At 37.8% G+C, this 20,748-nt stretch overlaps 1 protein-coding gene across 3 annotated transcripts in view; it reads right to left on the reverse strand.

Annotated features, from left to right (window-relative positions):
• Positions 1–644: 644 nt before the first annotated feature.
• Positions 645–20,748, reverse strand: part of Pds5b (PDS5 cohesin associated factor B) — a 128,998-nt gene continuing 108,894 nt past the window's right edge. Inside the window, exons 25-35 of one of the 3 annotated variants that reach the window (XM_051205143.1) lie at positions 17,056–17,260; positions 14,741–14,855; positions 13,073–13,205; positions 12,611–12,730; positions 11,711–11,773; positions 10,878–11,023; positions 9,147–9,246; positions 4,756–5,195; positions 4,543–4,653; positions 2,065–2,203; positions 645–719 (exon numbers count right to left, since the gene is read on the reverse strand). In XM_051205143.1, the coding sequence (XP_051061100.1) occupies positions 684–719; positions 2,065–2,203; positions 4,543–4,653; positions 4,756–5,195; positions 9,147–9,246; positions 10,878–11,023; positions 11,711–11,773; positions 12,611–12,730; positions 13,073–13,205; positions 14,741–14,855; positions 17,056–17,260 (1,608 nt within the window). In that variant the 3' untranslated portion in view covers positions 645–683. The remainder of the gene's footprint in view (positions 720–2,064; positions 2,204–4,542; positions 4,654–4,755; positions 5,196–9,146; positions 9,247–10,877; positions 11,024–11,710; positions 11,774–12,610; positions 12,731–13,072; positions 13,206–14,740; positions 14,856–17,055; positions 17,261–20,748) is intronic. The other 2 variants (XM_051205144.1, XM_051205145.1) reach the window with 2 other exon arrangements.

The following is a 20,748-nucleotide window of genomic DNA, read 5'->3' on the forward strand; positions in this document are numbered from 1 at the left end:
GAAAATTCTGGGACCAATACTGAGGTGTAGCGTCAATAACTTCAGGACTATTTCACAATCTGCATGGTGTCCCCGACACAGGTGCTGCTCTGGTGTAATGGCAGGCACTCTTGCACCTCTCGGGATGAAGGGTGCCCCGGATAAACACAGGCGAGATACAGAGAGACGAAGAGACTATTTAACTCCAACAAACAGTGACATCAAGGAAATGACACCAACTGTTGAAAAACCAATGTTCACAGTAAAATTGCAGAGAATACAAATACAAACCCTGACAGACTACTGCTCGAGATCCATCCTAACAAATGCTTCTCAGATTAAGAGATCCAGTAAGCAGCTGGGCGCTGTCAGTTTAAAGCCGCAGAGAAAAGCTATACAAGCACTTTAGAAGTCAGAAATAGGGGAGGGCGTATTTACAGGGTTCTTCTTTAGTTTATGTCTACACAGCCATCACACATGACACTTTCACAAGACTTCATAGTCAATGATATCACTGTGTGAATGGCTGACGTATGTGACCACAAATCCATGGTCAAAGGTCCAACTGTCCACACTTTGGCAGTCCTGTTTTGTGCATCAAAGGCTTTGTTTAGCCTCATACTTGACAAAAAAAAAAAAAAAAAAAAAAAGTTGTTCCTCTCCCCCCCCCCCAAAAGCTTTCACAATGCAAGTTAATGGCGTGTTCATCGTCTCTCTCGTTTGGAACTTCTCCGTCGTACCTGAAGAGAAAAGTCAACAGATAACTAAGGTGAGCACAATCACATTCACGATAACAGCCACTGAGCTTAACATAATCTTTATTCTCGCACATTTCTGAATTTCTCCGTATTCTTTCCCTAAAACTGTCTCCCTCTTTCTTCCTATCTTCAGGTATTTGGGCCTCTGTGACATCTGCAGATGTACAAACCCACAAGCAATTACTCTCAGATTCATCATCTTTCTTCTTGTGGCTAAGAAACACTTGAATCTTGGACTGGCCATTTTGGGACAGAGGTTGGTTGGTGAGTGAGTTTGGCTCCCAGCACTTGCAGACATCTATACAACTTCAAGTTCAAACACACTACATTTACCAGCAATGTCTAAAGGAAGCCTAAAACTTGGGATTCAAAAATAAGATCAGGAGCCAGGCAGAGGTGGCACATGCCTTTAGTCCCAGCACTCAGGAGGCAGCTGGATCTCTTGTGAGTTCAACAGCAGTCTGGTCTACATAGCAAGTTCCAGGACAGCCAGGACTATACAGAGAAACCCTCTCTCAAAAAACCAAACCAAATAAACTAAAACCAAAACAAATCCAGCAAGGTTGGTATAAAACAGTGTAAGTAAAAGGAGCAGGGTTTTAAGTGAACCGATCTAGCATACAGTTGTTCTCCATTATGTGGATGATTCCATCTTCCTTTCAAATCCCTGTCCAAACACCTTATGAAACAAAGCAGAACAGCTCTGAGACACTTTAGTGAGACTCATATGAACCAACCCTGGGCAGACAACCTGCAGAGCCCAACTCTAGGAACTGACCGAACTCAAGTTTCCCAGATGAAGAAAACTGAGCTGCTAAAACCTTTGCATAAATGTGTCAAGAAAAACAGCTCCTATTTGTGTTAGTTTCCTTTTCTTCCAATGAGAAATATGTGGTAACTAGCACCGCCATGTTCCCTACAAGAACAAAGTCAAGAAGCAGCACCCAGTGCCAACAATACAAAGCCAGGTCACACTTCAATCCCAAAGGCCCAGGGTACTTCAAGATTTAGTTTTAGTCAGTGTGGCTTTCTTCTGGTTTCTAGCACAAAAACAAACACTTCAGGGATGCCAGCGCCACACTCCTCAGACCACTCAGAATTCAGCTGACATTACAACATCCATCATTGTCCTGTAAGTTCAAGCTCCCCTCACAGTTGTTTCTACCATAATTCAAGCTGGTAAGTAAATAACATGACAAACTAATGAACAAAAGCACAGATACCTAGAATTAGAGACAATTCACAGCAAGTGCTAATGGAGCTACTAAATAGTGGCTGGCTCTGTTTGTACATTTTGTAGCCTACAGACACTTGAGTAAGCACGTACGTTTCCTGCAGAAATGTCCTCCTCTTCTGCCCCTTCCTGTGCAGTGTCATCACTGACAGGAGAGCTGGCCTGAAGCATGTCCATTTCTTCAGTCGAATCATTTTCTTTAGTAGCTGTCTGTTTGGAGCGTCCTATACGGCTACAGCAAAACACATCAAATGAAATGAGAGTTCCAATCTTAAGTTGTGGATTAACCCACTGCAAGAAATGTCTTAAAATAGCCTGCCTATACATGCATTCTTGTCATTTTTACCCTCAATTATGCCATAAGAAATAAATTTCTATCTTGACCCATAGGCATTACTCTGAGACTCTTATAGAGATTACAGAAAGGACTTCATGACAACCTAAAGCTGATGCCTACTTCATCCTTCCTTCTCCTCACAGAACATCTGACCCACTAAGCCACTCAGAGCAGTATCCTCTGAGTAAGCTGTGCACCTTTCCTCTCACAGGAATCTGAACCCACTCACTCCTCCCCACCGATATGCTACCTCTGACTTTTCCTTTTTACCAAGTGACCTCTAAAACACAGAACAGGTGGTATCATTACACACAAACCCCTGCATGGACCTGAAGATAACTCTGTCCATTCATTCAGATGGTCCAGGCCTACCCATCTATTCCTGCCAGTTACAATCCAGTAAATCCCCGACTGTTCCAGTTTCTTGGATTTACCAATTTTTTCACACCTTCAGAAAATTCAACTATAGTATTCTTCTATCCAAATTGTCTTCTCCCTACTATCTCCTACTTCTGTTTTGCACTGCTTTGTGCCATAGTGCACCTATGGAAGTCAAAGGACACTTGAGGGAGTTCATTCTCTCCTACCATGTGAGTACTGGGGATTGAACTCAGTCAGTCAGGCTTGGCAATAAATGGATTTACCACTGAGCCATCTCATCTCATCTCTCCTAGTATTTTCAAGTAATCTATTCACTGTTACATTCCCAAAAGAAAACTTTCCCAACTCCCAAATCCCTTCACTATATTCTCTTATAATGCCCTAAATATTTTCAGGACACATACCAGAGTTATAGTTCCATATTTTTATGTGACTCCTTAGTGACTGCCTGCCCACTCTTGTTCGTTATCTGCCACTATACAGAATTACATGGGTGATATGATAATATTTTCAATTACCATTAGAACTCAAAACGCAGACAAATTATAACATGTTATTATTTCAGCTCTGAAAAAGAACTGTCTAGAAAGTGTAAAACAGAACAAAAAGGTTCCTTCTGCCCTGATTTTGGAAAAGATAAAGTTAGGTTCTGAGTGTTCATGAAGTGCAATGAAACTTGAAATCACAACCACTTGAGCCCTTAATTTTATGATGTCCAGATAGTAGGAAAAGGGTGAATTATAGGGGTGATATATTTAAAACTGTTATCAGATGACTGTTGTGAAATTCATGACAGGCTACTGACTATTCCTTAAGAAACACTGGTTTTGCTTGCTGAACCAAACACATTCAGGAAGCTGTTACAATAATGTACTTACCTTTACTTCTAAAGTATAGAAAAATAATATGGAAGAAGGCATAAAGCACTGATTGACACTCAAGAAAGTTTTTCTCTTCCTGTGTAGCACATAGGAACAGGAAAAACTCTATGATATCCAAGTATTTAGCTGAGATGAGCTGGAAACTCTTAAAAAGTCAAGCATAATATTAGTTCTTGGTAGACTAATTACCAAGATAATGTAACTATGTTTGATTTTGAAGGTACCCAGCAATGAACTCCAATTTCAGTGCCAATATTTCAATAAAATTTTAATTATGAAAAAAAAAAAAGAGTCAAGTACTAGGTACAGTTATATATTGAGCATGCTCAGGAAATGAGATGACATTTTTGGCTAGTAGGATGTGCTATCCTGGTTCTACTTTCATAAGAGAAGACAGCTCTGCCCAGTTTGAGGCTAACAGTGCTGGTGCTCATATTATGGTGATGTTTTTGGACAGATTCATTGTTCCGCCTCTCTTATGAATACACTTAAACATGCAAAGTATCCAAAAGTACACACAGATCCAAGTGCCAACTACATTAAGAGCTTAAGAGCAAACTACAGTCATATCTATGGACACAATTTAAGAAAGGCAATGCCTATGACTTTACACAAGTTCAAAGGATGAAAACCAAGGTGTAGTACCATTTCCTTTTCTCCAATGGAAACATTGATGAGGGAAATAATTAAGAAAAAAATCATAGCCTGCAGCAATGAGGGAACCTGGCTGATGTATAGTGATAACTGAAAAATATACCATAAGTCTACATAACTATTTGGCATTTATTTACAAAGATTTCTCTAGACCTGTAACTATTAACTGGGCTATTAACCCCAGTTAAAAACATCTTACCTAGTATAATGGGACAAAATATTTGGAATTTAAATACAGTAATAATTGTGCTTATAAATTTATGAAGCTTACAAAATAATTTGAAGTTGGTTTGAAGTTTAATATTATTTACAACTTACACATTTTTTTTAGGTTGTGATGGTGATGGCGTTTTTGATGGTCTTCCTCGTCCTTTCTGTGGTGTGGACTGTGTGGATTCAACTGCACTAGTTTCAGGAGACTCTGCTCTGCTTTGGGGAAGACCCAAATGTGGATAGCATCAAATTATGATTTACACTGTGGTAAGTACATTTACTGCATCGATGGTTCAGTTTAGGGTTACACATACTCACCTCTGTTGTGCTCTCTTTGATGTTCGGTGCTGTTTGCTTTTTGACTTCTGTTCTGTGATTCCAATTTGTCTTTCTTCTTCTTCATCATCATCTACTACAGGAGGTACAGGTTTTTTCTTGCTTCCTTTTTTGGATGTTTTCATTGTTGGCTCTTCCTTTGATGTCCCTCCACCAAGCGGTTTTGGCGGCCTGCCTCTTTTGCCCTTTTTGGGTGGGCTGTTCTGTTCATCCTCATTTTCAAGGAGCTCTTCTTTGTGCCTCTTTTCCTCTGGCCACTGTTGCTCATCTGACTCTGAAGCTGCACGGCCTCTTTTCCGACTCCGCTGACTGCCTTTAGGTTTCTGTTCCTGTACCAACTTAGTCAGGTCATCCATACCTAATTTCTCTTCTTGGTCTGTGACAGCTGCTTTTTTCCGACTTCTAGGCTTCTCCAACTCAGACTGGAGGGAGGAGGATCACAATTTTTAAAATTAAGTTTTGAAAAATAAAATTATTAGGGTTTAGGGTGTGTGTTGTTTAGTGGAAAGGCGCTTGCCTAGTATGTGCAAGGTCCTGGGATGAAGCTCCATCAAGGTAAGTAAACAAACTGTTAGCACTCTGAACAATGTGACAACTGCTAAAAATGTGTGATCTACTTTTGTTATAAATATGTACCTAAATACACAGCTCTAAATATAGTGCAACCACAACTATTTACTACTTTTATTTTATTTAGTTTGTAGAAATCAAGGCCTCCTCAGGTTGCCCAGGCTGACATCAAACTTTCTTCTCATGTTAAGAGTACAGAGTGGTAGCGATGACAAACATGTGCCCACTTCCCCAGGTATTTACTAGAATTTGATTTTTAAAATTCCTTGGAGTAAGAGTAGAATTTCATTTAAAACAAACAAACAAACAACAGTTTTTATTAGTTCTTAGAGAACTTGATACAATATATTTTGATCACACTCACCCCAACCCTTCCAAGATCCCTCCAACTTCTTAAAACCCCCAATTCTAATTTATGCTGCCCATATAGTCCTGGGTAAGGGGCCACCCACTGGTGTACAACTGATACATATTTATTTTTAAATTTATAATGCAGAGAATCAACAGGAGCCCTTTCAAATCAGTACTTTATTATATGTGTCTCTTAGTTAAGATGAACACCTCACATGCAGTCATTGGGTATAGAGATGACACTAAAGCATCCAATCCCACAGTTCATTCACCTAGCTCTAATTAGACCACACAATGTGTGTGATTAAAAAAAAAAAAACCATGGTATTGTATATGTTTGTGATGTCATAAAGAACTGTTTTATTTTCTTAATGGAGGTTGCAGGATACAAAGCTTTAACACATTCACTCCACACTAAAAACCCAGAAACATCTCTGAATCAGAGATATTCTTTCCAGATTTGAATAATTCAAAACAAAACAAACAAACAAAAAAAAAAAATCAAAGAAACAAAGAGCTCCAGGGTATTACATTTAAAATATTACTTTATATTTGAGAGTTTATGTATAAATGAACAAATGAGATAGAGAAAATTCTTCAGACAGCCAAGAATGAGAGTGTATATGAATTCTTATAGGCAAACCTAATTTCAAAAAAGTTTGTACAAATTTATACTCTTAAAAAATTTCAACAGAAGCTGGGTTGTGGTGGCGTATGCCTTTAGTCCCAGCACTCTCTCTGAGTTCAGCCTGGTCTACAAATTGAGTTCCAGGACAGGCTCCAAAGCCACACAGAGAAACCCTGTCTCCAAAACAAAACAAAACAAAAAAATTACCAGCACCCACATGGTAGCTCACAACCATCTGTGTCTCCAGTTCCAGAAGAATCCAATGCCCTCTTCTGGCCTTTGTGGGCACCAGGCAGACATGTGATGTAAAATACCCATACACATCAAATAAACAACAAAATCTTATTGATTAAAAAAGGGGGAAAAAATCAACAACAACTCTAACTTGGAGGAAGTGACTGAGCTGGGAAAGTGCTTGCCTAGAATGCACAAATCTGGCTTTGAGCCTCAGCATTTCATAAAACCAGGCACGGCTGTACTCAGTAGTAATTCTAGTATGCACAAGGGGAGGCATCAGAAGCTACATACTGAGTTCAAAGCCAGAATGAGTGCCGTGAAACTGTCCTAAAAATAAAAGCCCCCGGTGGTGGTGTTCTTGGTATTATTTCTTTTGTCTGGATTGTTTTCTGAGAAACCTAGTACTTTTACCTATATTCACCTACTCATTTAAATATATTTACCCTTTATTTTCTTTTTGGTATAGTCTGAATTTGTGTGTATAGTCTGAAAACTTTATACCCCAATGTGAGATGAGGCCTTTGGGGGATAATTTGATGGAGGTGAGTTAGGAAGATGGAGTCCCCTCTTCCTTCTAGGAACTTACTTTCTAAGATTATAGACTCTTTTCCCACCCTAGGGAAGAGTGTCTAGAAGCTGCAGCAGCAGTACTCTGTATCTTACTGGCCACAGCTAAACACACCTGTGTCTTGTTGAGCTGGTGCCGGTTATACTGTCCCCTTTGAATGTCCATTAATGTTTCCACATTAAAAAAAATCATTAAAATTTTTACTACATATTCAGCTGGAAGAAAATTACCACCATTTCAACACCCCCCCCCCCCGAAAAACATATAAGTCTCTTGGTTTTAGGCTCTTCAACACAAGGGCCAACCTGAGTACTGTGTTTAAGGTTCTGTCTGAGGCTGTATACCATCCTGTCTTTCAGTACCACAGAGGTACTATGATGAACAGGATCCATCTGGTGTGTAGTAAAACCCAGAGGGAAGTGAGCTATATGCATGAGCACATACATACATGGACATGTTTTCCTTCCTTCTATAATCTTCTTTTCCAGACTTCTTTTCCAGCGCTGGGGATAAAGTTGGGGCCTTTATAGGATAGCTGAGCACAAACTACACCCCTGGCCCTTCAGTGTGAAAGAGTGTGTGTGTGTGTGTGTGTGTGTGTGTGTGTGTGTGTGCGCGCGCGCATCCATACGCTCATGTGTTCATGTGATAGCCTCCCTGTAGCATTCATGGTGGTCTGGAGCTTATTATAAAGCTTAGACTGGCCTCAAACTTCAAACACTCTTGATTTTTCTACCAAAAGAAAGAAATCATGAACTAGTCAATTACTCCATTTTTAAGCATGATTACAATAAAGAAGGGTTTTTTTGATTAACTAAGAAATAAAAATATATAACCATTTTTACTAACTTAAAGATTATCTAGAAACCCAGCAATAGGACTCCTTTCTTTTATAGATCCTACATTTCTCTAAGTTCTTAACTCTACTTGGGTAAAACTTTTAAAAGTGTGAAAGGGTGTTCTGCATACACACATATCTGGTCCCTGTGGAGGTCAGAGAAGGACACTGGATGCTCTGGTACTGCAGTTAGAGACAGTGCTGGGAATCAAACCCAGGGCCTCTGGAAGAATAGCCAAGTGCTCTGACCTGCTGAGCCAGCCTGCTGGGTAAAACTTTTAAAAGCTCATTGATAGTATAGCTAATAAGGATTTAGTAAAAATTTTAATTTTAAAACAATTGGCTAGATAAACTGAAGAAACTTGAAAATAATGGAAATATGCCAGTGGGAGACAAAAAGGGCAAATAAAATTCCAAAGAAAGCCAAAATGATTATTTTATTAATTACTCATGCCTCTGTTTCTGAATTAGAGACAGACATACTTGTTTTATAGTAACCACTGCTCAACAGCATAAATCACTCTAACAATGAGACAGCATCAACAATTTATTTGGGCTAATTCATTTATTCAATTAATGAATAATAACTCATTATTATTAGGCTGGTAAGCCTAAACTATCCAGTTTATAGACAAGAAAACAGATTCAGAAAGCTCAGTCAGCTACTCAAGAAATGTTCAGAGCTCAACTGGGGCGTCCACCCGGGCCCAGTCACCAAATCCACTGGGCTATATTGAAGTACGAATTCCGTGTCTCACTGAAATTATCACCAAATTTGTCTGTCTTCAAGTAACATTTACAAATTATAGCCACTTCCACTAATATATTGAAACTTATCAAGGGCTTTCTAAAAGGAGGACGTAGACTTTGGGACCTGTATTCCACTCTTTTCCTAATGCTGTGACTAAAATACTGGGTATAAACAGAAAAAGGAAAGCAACAGTTCTGAATATAAAACTAACAAGTTTGACTCTAAAGACAAAGAATTAATACTATTTAACTGAAGGCAAATATCACATAAACTCCAAATAAACTATAATATCAAATTTGAAGCTAAAGTCACAAAAAGTATATCACATGTCAAATTTGACTTCGACTATAGTATCTGGCTAAAGAGCAAAAATGACTAAAACTATTACTATTAACAGCATGACACAGTCAACCAAGCATCTCACCCTTACAAGATCAGAGTCGTCTCTCTTGTCACTTTTTTTTCCTGGCAAAGGTGAAGAGATTGTATAATCTTCATTTTCACTGTGATCCATTTCAGAGCTATCAAGCCTTTGAATAGAGACATCTGTAATTACTTCTACAATCACATAACCTGAAAAGCCTTTTTGATTGTTTCATTGTATAGCATTATAACTTCATAAGCAAGGACTTCATTCATTTAAAAAATTGTTTTTTCCTATCATATTTAGCACCAAAACAGTAAGCAATGTAGTCCATTTAATAAATTAAGGAAATAAGTAATACATTCATTTTACCACATGATGTTTTGAAAACTAGATTCTATTTTGGAGCAGAAGCATGGAAATTAAAACCTGTTGCTAATACGTGTCAGTTGGCGTACATGCAGCTTAACCCTGCTCTGTTGCCCCCATCGTTACTTCTCTCTGTAGCAAAGTCATGGCGTGTCTTACTTGACTTATTCCTTCTGTTAACATATGTAAGCACTGATTTTGACAATTTTACTTAGTGTGTAAACCTGTGCAGGGCTCACAGCAGGCACTTAACAGACTTGCTGAATGAAGTAAAACACATGCTCTCATAAGCTTAGAAAATTCTAGTCTTCTGCATCATCCTTAGTAACTGCTTATCCCAGCACCCAGGAGGCAGAGGCAGGTAGATTTCTGAGTTCAAAGCCAGCTTGGTCTATAGATCAAGTTCCAGGACAGTAGGGCTTCAGAGAAACCCTGTCTCAAAACAAACAAATCAATTTGTGTATACACTGCTGAATTCATAAATCTCAAGCTCTAGCCAACAAGAAGGTGCATTTTTACAAGAAAAAAGAATCCTTGTTAAAACTTTTTAAACAAAGTTTATATATATATACATATATATATGTATATATATATAAAAGAAATAAAAACAGTATAGAATACACACCCCATGTTAAGTTATTATGAACATTATTAAGATGCTTTTTTCCCAAAAAGTTCCTATTGAATGCAAACCAATGTGATTAGGAAGCCATTCCAAAATAAAGGCCCTGCCTGCAACACTGATCTCTCTTTGACCCCCACCACAGTGCAGATCTAATGGGTAATAAAATTTTTTTTAAAAAGCCAACAAAACACTTAATTTACTGTGCATATACATGTGCATTCCAGTACTGTAACACGTGTGGACAGAGAACATGTTAGTCCCAGGGCCCAGATTATCAGTCTTGGTAGAAAATGCCTTTACACACTAAGCCAATCCTCTGGCCCCCTGAATTGTATGTGTATGTATATTTTGCCTGCACGTATATCTACAGATTATATGTATGCAGTGCCTGCGGAGGCCAGAAAAGGGTGTTGAATCCCCCAAAACTGATGTTACAGATGCCTGTAAGCAGCTATGGATTGCTGGGAACCAAACCTGGGTAAAAAGGAAGAGTGGCTAGTGCTCTTACCTGCTCAGCCATCTCTTCAGGCCCTGATCTCATTATTCAGGTATTCCACTGAATGAATGAACCGGAAGTGAACAACTAACTGTATAAATGGTAAACAATGAGGTCAAATATTTATTGTGTATACTAAAGAGATCACCCCAGGAAGCTTACATATGAAAAACTAAGTGTCAACTATTTGTCAGTAACTACCAACTCATCTCTACTCACTACCATCAATTATCTATAACTGTATTATTTTAGACCTCACAGCCTTGTTGGAATCAAATATAAAATGAGATGTCTCTTGTGCACTTGCCTCCCTTTTATTCTTCCAGGAGAGCTTGGATTTGAGCTACTGCTTGCGTTGCTCACAGTTTCCATTCTTGATGATTTGGTCTGAGACTGTTTGCCTGCTGATGAAAGCGGCTTATTAACTGCTCCTAGAACGTTGGCTGTTTTAGGCTGAAATGAGAAATACATAACTCTTTCTATTTAATCAACACTAAAAGAAACTGACATATCAAGAACTTCTAGCAACAATTTCAACACCTTTACACACAAATAAAAAATGTATAACTATCCTTAAGCAAAATAAAGATGATGAACTGAATTATCACTTACACAAATCAAAAACTTGTAAAACAGTGCATGCCTGTAACTTCAGCACTTAGGAGGCGAAGGAAGGAGTTCTGCAAATTCAAAACTATCCTGGGCTACCTAGCAAGGTCATTTCAGAACAAACAACAAACCCCAAAAGCAACAGATCAACTGAGCTGTAATTATTTGTAGGAAAAGGTTTTCACTGTAAGAGAACAAATGAAATGAAAAGCAATCATGAAAATAGAGCCTTGTGCTATGAAGGGTGGTAAGACATCATCTTTAAGATTTTTATCTAGCTTGGTATAAGAAGTCTAAAGGATAAAGGTCTTTAAGTTTTTTTTGTTTGTTTGTTTGTTTGTTGTTAAGCATCTTAGCTGGTATCTAAATAGTAAATACAATTAGTTTTTTAATCAACAAATGGAAGATAGCTAATTATATTTCCTATCTTGAGACACAAAAATTCTCAAAGAAATAAAATATCACAAGTTGGCAAATAATCACACTAAAACTAATTACCATATAAATACTAAAACAATTCTCAAAACATACTTTTCCAGGAGTAAAAAATGATTTCATTTCTGGAGGCAGGTAATTTTTGGTGTTACTGAAATTCTGTAAGCAAGAGAAAAAGCAGTCAGTGAGCACCAAGACAGCTCTGTGAGAGACACAAGCCAACAAAGTTCATATTTATTTAAACAAATCAGTTTGAACATGAAACTTCAGGCAGTGGTTCTGACAGACCAATCTCATAGCTATTCCAATATGAAATGTGCCAAGCAACACACATTCCTGCACAGCACTCAAGGGACGAAGCCCCACAGTCCCTGGCTATGCTGCTCATATCTAAGGGGATGCTTAAGAGACAAGTCTTTTAACTTTATGTAAACCCACAAGGCCGTTTTAAATCTCGATCCACAGCCAAGATCTTAACTGGTATACTACTTACAATACAGACGGGACAATGGAGCTTTTCACGCTGTTATTCAATCAGCTCAGAGAAGAGTCTCTGTGAGGGCCTGTGTAATACTGTATCAGGTAGGACATGGTTCATGACTACCCTTGCAGCACTGGAACCTTGGGCCCTACTATCCCAGGTCTATGCTGTTTCCTTGCACCACCTTCTAAGTCCTCACCCAGGGCTTGCAACTTCAGACTACAGATTAGTGTTCCAACTCCTGTTTTGGATCAAAGGCTATTAATTCACAAATGCTCTGGCAGAGATTTCTCTGCTCCTGGCATGGCTTCAGACTTTGAAACAAATTCTGGATCATCCCTTCATGGCTCCACTCTGGTCCACACTTGGTCTCGAGTCACATTTCTGAGCCCAGCGCCCTTTCCAAGCATCGAGAGTCGGCAGCTGTTAGTACTGGTCCTCCCTTGTCTCCCTACAGCCCAGCGCTGAGCACACACTTCATCTTCACTCCCACAAACAAACCCTAAAGTAACTACCTTGTCTGGCTGGGTGAAAAACCGAGCTGGTAGCACTGGGTCTTTAGGGGACTCCAAACTGTATGTGGTGCTCTTCGACATGATGATGTTCATGGCAACATCACAAACAGTGTACAATTTCTGTAATGGGATGCTTTCGTTAGTTACTGTGATTGGTACCTTAGACTCTGTCAATTAGTAGTGATTCTAGAACATGTATTAAGACTTAACAGTAAACAAATTAAAGAAATCTTTAGGATAGATATTGTGGCTTCTATTATTATGTATAGTACAACAAGATCCATATGATTCAGGGTTAGAATTGCTACTAAATTAATACTAGTGTTGATATAATTTTGCGTTAGCAATTCCAAATATCATTAGTAGAAAAAATAATACTGTTAAAAATATTAAGGATGTTGTACCCTATACCAAAAAATTTAAATCAACATGGCATCAAATTACTTATTATAAATTACATACTTCATTCATTTTTGTATCATCTGGTCCTTGAGCATCTTTTGTCTGTTTAATATTTTCTACCATCTTTCTGATAAATGCATGGCTGTTGTTTTCATTTTTAGCCATCAATATCTCCAGAACAAACCAAAGACATCTATGAACACAAAAACCAAGAAAAATACAGAATAAATCTTTTGTTAAATACAGATACAATGATTCTCAATATTAGCATAACGAATCTAGACTATAATTCCAGAAGAGGAAAAATTTAAAAGAGGCAGCTACAAACTTAAAATCAAACAGCAGGGAAAAATGCGTGAGTTACATACTGCACATGCACGTACGTATGCATGCATACATGCATGCAAGCAAGCATGTACGCATGCACTATAATAGATCAGCAATGCAGATGTAAGCTCAGAATCTCAGCAGGTTGTACATGAAGAAGGATAAAAGAAACACAGAAATAGAAAGAATGAAACAGTTTTAACTCTGTGCTATATGACATATGACAGTAAAGAAAGACTGGCTATACAACAATGAGGTGACTTAAGTCCTGATGGGACAGCTTTAAAAAAAAAAAAAAAAAAAACCACGATACCTGAGCCAATGGTTAGGAACAGTCAAATAAATGAGAAAGGGAAGCATGGCTAACACTTATACACATTGCCTTTGCTTATTGAGGAAAAACACACTTAAATACCCCTCCCCTCTAAGAAAGGAATCAATTACTGTTGATACATCAAGGACAAAAACAACAAGAAAGGGAAATGTGAGGCAATTGCTCAGGTTGTACTCCACAGAAAAGGCATTTCATCTATTTAAAGAAAAAAAGACAGTGCTCTCAGATAAAGCAGCCAGAGTTCCTCATTACTGGTAATCACTCTAACATACAACCCATTTTTAGATAGCATATTAAAAACAAATATTATGGTAAACAATACTGGAATTCTCCCCTTGTCATAGTAACCTAATGATAATCTAATTTTGTTTTCCTGCAATATCTTAAATAACCAGCCATATTTCTATGAATCAAGAGACTAACTATCATTTTACTAGTGCATTAATGACATACTAAATTAATTGCTTCCCAATCACAATAGTCACATTTTATTATAACAGAAATAAGACCAGTGTCTCAAGTTTATTCTAGGAATTATGCTGGTCTTCAAATGTCTCTCAGTATCATATTCCCCTATTCTCTCTCTACACAGACAATAATCTTTACTGTAATTAGAGAACAGCAATTAAGTTAAAACTAAGAATACACACTCCCTTGCTTGTGAAATGTGGCCTATTATGAAGAAGCTATTCTTTCTTTTTACAAAGACAGTTACTGCAAAGATAAATGTGCTTACTATCTGAATAAGGAGATTACTAATTCTCTGCACATGAAAAGCTACAATTTGGAAGAAAATAAAAGACAAAGACTGGAAGAGAAAAATCCGAGTGCATTACTTCCATAGGAAAGCAAAGCCACGACTGCAGAGAAATAACTAGAGTTTTTGGAAATTAGATAAGAAATGTAATGTGAACAGATGAAATAACAAAGACAAATGAAGAGAGTGACTAAGAAAGAACCTTAATAAAATGAAACAAATAACAACTATAGTTAATATCCCATTATCAGCAGCAAGGAGGTAAAAAACAATGCTCAGAAATAGGAAAATGGGATGAAAAAAGTCTTACTCTTTCACATCTTTAAGTTGCTCGATGTCCTGTACTTTAACATAATCAGGGTCATGTGCCAAAAGGTGAATTGTATATGGAACAACATACTCTGGTAGAAGAGACAATAACTTTTCTGAAAAACAAAACAATAAAGAAAAGAGCAAACAAAAACATCCAGGTTAGAAAGATCAAATCACATGCTCTTTTGTATGTTTCCTATATCCCTGTGACTTGCCTCAATATGGCTGGCAGAACAGCACACTCAAACACCCAGTGATGAGAGACGTGGTGAGCTGTTTAAAATGTCTAGTTAGCACGCCAAGTGCTGAGCAGCAAAAAAGGACAAATATTTCAGTTTTCAAATGCATATGAAAAGAGTGATCCACACACACTATTAAGATTGAGATGTAAGATCTATTCTCCTTTATTCTATAAGCAATGGTGTGTTGACATTCTCTGACAAGCTATCAGAGTGGACATAAGGACAGAAGTAATGGAAGGATCATACAAAAGAGCAGAGGTCCAAGGACAGTGTAAATAACAAACAACTTTTCAGTTTAAGTTCAAGTATTTTTTATTTGTTGACTGAGACTATCAAATTATACTGTAGAGGTCAGAATGGCATGCAAACTTTATTTGGCAAACAAATTCAAAAAGACTTAGATTCAGTCTCGTAATCCATTTTAGTCAGATGTTCAACCAGGAGCACAATGCATGTCAAAAAGCATCAGACAGTCATTGGTAATTAAAGAGCAAGCATGAGAGAAACAAATTGCAAGGCTCAAATTTCAGTGATATTTAAGTTAAATTATGTCAAATAATTATAGAGTGCTTACTACTTTATATCTATATAAATATATATAAAGATAAATGAAACCAGGTAAGGCACTCATACTAAAGTAGAACTTAAAATGAGAGTAGCTAAATTGGCCGTTGATGATACATGCCTTTAATCCTAGCACTCAGGAGGCAGAGGCAGGTGGATCTCTATGAGTTTGAGACCAGCCTGGTCTACAAGACTAGTTCCAGGACAGGCTCCAAAGCAACAGAGAAACCCTGTCTCAAAACCTTCCCCCCCACCCCCCCCAAAAAGAGTAACAGAGTAGCTAGCATTACTAATGACTTCTCTGGGCCATTTATTTTATTCTAGGTGCTTTACACATCATTTTTCAATCCATGTAACAACCACAATAAGTAAGTATAATTATATCAAATTTAAAAACAAGCGAACTAAGCCATGGGTTACATAACCTGGCCAAACACAGCCCATAAACAGCAGAGGTGGGATGTGACTACACAGCCTTCACATTTTCCAAGATGAGGAAAAAGAGAAAGAGGATCACAGTGGTCAACTGATACTAAAACTGTATCCCAAATGACTCAAAGGGGTAAACTGTATGTATGTATGTCCCCCAGCTCTGTCTGTCTAAAAGAAGAGAAGAGATTTCCAGACTAACAGAGTAGGGAGAGGCAGGCTGCACAAAAATTCAAGTAACTTTGCACACTGAGCATAGGCACATAGGAGGGAGCAGCAGTGGTAAGCGACCAGGGAAGAATTTAAACTTGAGCTGAGTATAAAATATGAGTAGCCACCGGGTGCTTCAATGTCATTCATGAGCAGTTGAGAACCTACATGTATTTCAACCTACAAGAACGGATGACTGGTCTGTACTGGAAGGGTAATGCACAGTGTGGTACAGTGGGAGGGGAAGGGAGGGACAGAAGCAAGGCATTTACAACATGGTGTGAATTAAGAGCATCTACAATAATTCAAGTCAAGTATAGCTAAGTAGGAGAGCAGCAGATTATCCGCGCATCCAGAACAAGGGCTAATGGTTTTTGGTGGCTGAAGAGAGGGAAAAAAAGAAGCCTCTGATCTGACTTGGATAACCAGGTAGGTGCTGATGCCTCCTGTCTGTTAAGGCACAGAGATAAAGTGGCATACCAACTGCCTCAGGAGGCAGAGAGCACAGGGAAGGCAGGCAAATAAGCAACTGACATGCTAGCTACACCTGAGAACAAAGATCCAAGACAGCGCTGACACAGTACAAATATATATGCAAATCTGGCTGTTTTCTAGTACCACCAATGTCAGATTTAGTGAGTTACACAAAAATAATGAAACTCAAATACTCACAAGTGTGTGTATATATATATATATATATATATATATATATACACACACACACACACACACACACAGAGAGCGAGAGAGAGAAAGGGAAAAGTAGCTATTGAAAGACACTGACTTTTTAAGTGTACACCATAATAAAGGACAATTGTATGTTTTGCTCTGTGACTGGAAGGGGCATTTTTCACACCCATGCACTCACCACTAACAGCTGCATGTTGTTTCAGATACTCCCGCCTCACAGTGATATTCTTCACCAGGCACTGTCTAGCATGAGCTCTTCTCTCCTTCACAGGGTCTTTGGCACAAAGTGCACAGATGGCCATATACTCAAGTGGAAGTCGTAATCGGGAAAGCCCTTTATGGAGTTTCTGAGCAAACACCTGCCTGACTTGATAGCACTCATCCTGTAAAGATAAAATTATTCTAGGTATTATCCACAACGCAGTAAGAAGTTACAATTTCAGATATGACCAAGTTGATAAACAACCCGAGTCTATGTTCATAACAGACCTGTGACTGACTCTACCTCAAGGCTGGAGTATTCAACTAGATCCATTAACTACATTACATCTGTTAGACGACAAAAAGTATACTTGCCAGGCAGTGGTGGCTCATGCCTTTAGTCCCAGCACTTGGGAGGCAGAGGCAGGTAGATCTATGAGTTCGAAACCAGCCTGGCCTACAAAAGCTAGTTGCAGGACAGGTTCCAAAGCTACACAGAGAAACCCTGTCTCAAAAAACCAAAACCAAACTAAACCAAGCCAAACCAAAAAAAAAAAAAAAAAAAAAAAAACAATAAGTATATTCTTAAAATAGATGAAACTAGTACATCTCTCTCAACTGAGTATAATTAAAACAGTATTAATAAAGTAAGGGGCTGAGCATATAGCTCAGCACAGCACTGGTGTCTTAGGCAAAGTGTCTGACTACCTTATGACTTGCTTCATTCATCCAAATCATCTCTCTCTCTAGCAATCATCTCCTTGTTCTTAGAACAACTCATCTATTTAAAAACAGCATGTAATCTGTATCCTATGCTGGCCCATGTTCTGAGCACTCTGCATATCTTTAGCACAGACTGAGGCTGTTTTTTTTTTTTTTTTTAGTTGTCTGCCTTATTCATTTGCTGATTTCTCAAAAACAGGAATAATGTTTTTATGTACCTTCCTATCTAGGGCTAGTACAGTCAGTAACCAGCATACAATGGGTCAGAATTTCTTCAAAGCTAAAGGACACAGCTCCAATTTGTCTCCATGACATACAAATACCTTCATAATTATATCCTCTCAACTTGTGTGTTCTCTTATTATTACAACTTTAGGCACATCATTTCTTCTGTCTCTAATGACAACTGGGTTTTTCTTCAAAATGTGTGTGTGTGTGTGTGTGTGTGTGTGTGTGTGTGTGTGTGTGTGTGTGCGCGTGCGTGTACTATATGTACATATGTACTATTGCATTTATCTTTACTATTCCTCTGTAATTCAGGGATTGAGCCTAGAGGCCCCAGAATGTTAGACAAGAGTTCTACACTAGCTGGACTCTACTACTAGCACTTGGACATTTTCTGATTTTGTTCTTTCAAAGTTTTATTTTTACGTGCATGTATGTTTTGCATGCATATGTACTGTGTATCATGTGGGTACGGGGTGCCTGTGAAGACCAGAAGAGAAAGTAAGATTCCCTGGAACAAGAGTTACAAACAGTTTTGAGTCAACCAAACATAACTCTTCTGGATGAGCAACCAGTACTCTTGAAGGGCGAGCCATCTAACCAGACCCATCACTTGGTCCTTAGGTTTTTTTGACACAAGGTATCACTCAAGCCTCCTTAATGCTGAACTTATAGGCACGTACCATTATGCCTGGTTAATGTAGCTGGGGTAGGGATGTGTCATGTGTCCATCTTTAAGCTTTTATGGTATACATTCCCTTTCATTTAATTTCAATTTCAACATACCTACTACTTTAAAAAAATTATTCAAGTGTCCACAAAAATTAAGTCTTTCTACTATCAAACTCAATAAAATTATCCTTCAGTATTAATGAGAAATTCACACATGATTCATGAAAATATCCAATTTACTACAAATGCCAATTTAAAATTTTATAATCAAAGTCAACTTATTTTCAACATACTTCCCAGTGAATAGATCATTCTTTAAAAAAAAAACATACCATTCAAGACATCTCACCTTCCTACTGAGACACACCCCTTAATGACAGTTCTGTCCCTCTCACTGACAGCTCAGTATTTAATAACCAAATGCAAACTTGTTACAAAGCCAACTTATCAATCACTTTAAACCTAATGGCCAAGCCAGGCGTTGGTGGCTCACACCTTTAATCCCAGCACTTGGAAGGCACAGGCAGGTGGATCTCTGTGAGTTTGAGGCCAGCCTAGTGTACAGAGCTAGTTCCAGGACAGCCTCCACAAAGCCACAGAAAAATCCTGTCTCGAAAAACTAAAAACAAACAAACAAACAAAAAACCACCAAAACAAAACCCAAACAAATAAACAAAAAAACTAACGGCCTTCAGTTATTAGAAAACTATTAGCTCATAGAGGAGAAACTAACAATTAACTACAGAAAAGATAAACTGTGAATACATAGGGTGTTTCAAGAGATGTTACAGGGGAATTAACAATATTACATAAAGATGTAAAATAAGAAACAGCAAGACAATTTTACCAAAAAGAAATTCTCACAAAGGCAAATACTTATACTTTCATAACCATTGGTTATTAAAAAAATAATTCATTGGGCATATGAAAAATAAACTACAGTTTTTTGCTTCCTAATATAAAGTTCCAGTCAAAACAGGTTCATTGCTACAAGTTTCGTTTTGTTTTCATCATACCTCAGTCTACTTTCAGAGAACTTCTGAACACAAATTATCCTTATAACTTCCTCTAGTAGCTTAGCAATAGTTGAGTTATTCTGTGTACCTTATGTTATCAACACTTATCTGTATTTTCTATTCTGAGAGGTTGTTAGCTTTCAGGACTACAACCATGACTTATTCAGCTTTGTATTTCTAGAATCTAGAACAATATATTCCTCAAAATAGCACAAAGTAAATTTTTTCATGAATTGAATTTCAGATTCTAAATACCTAAGCAACTATTAAATGTGTTGTCATACTATTCAATCTCTATCTACCCCCCACATTTAATGTCTGTTCAAATATACAATAATAGTACTTTTAAAAGAGCCTCACCTCAAGAAAGAAAACAAACCAAAAGTACAGAAAAAGTCAAAGCACAAGGCTGAGCTTTGTGTGTGGCAAAGGAGTGAAAATAAAATCTGGAGGGAATTAAAACAACAGAGACTGCATCCAGCTAAGAAAACCAGGGCAAGTATTGTGGGAAAGATCACATCTGAACCTTCATTGTCAAACGGTTAAGTAAGTGCACACATGGAAGGATGAGACAAAAACCAGAGGCATCAAAAACAGGCTAAACACAAGTGCTCAGTTTCACTGCAATGAAGTAGAGGAAAGGTAGTACACTGTAAAGCATCGTTAATCAACTTCCTGATGCTGCGACCCTTTAATACAGTTCCTCATGTTGTGGTCACCCCAACCATATAACAATATTTTAGTTGCTACTTTATAACTGTAATTTTGCTACCCCTATCAATAACAATATCAATAGCTGTGTTTTCCAGTAGTCTTCTGATTGTCATGACCCATGAGTTGAGACCACTGTTGTAAAGATAGTATTAAAGACATTAAAATATGTGTTTAGATTCAAACAATAGAGAGGCTCAAATGTCAGGTTATAAAATACATTTGTTGGTTGTTTCTTTTTTGTTGTTGTTGTTTTTTTTTTTTTTTTTCCTTTTCTTTCAAGCAAGTATGAGTTCTTAAATGTGTTTGACAAGGAGAATAAC

This window comes from Phodopus roborovskii, unplaced genomic scaffold, assembly GCF_943737965.1.
Source record: "Phodopus roborovskii unplaced genomic scaffold, PHOROB, whole genome shotgun sequence".
In the NCBI taxonomy this organism is placed as follows: Eukaryota; Metazoa; Chordata; class Mammalia; order Rodentia; family Cricetidae; genus Phodopus; species Phodopus roborovskii.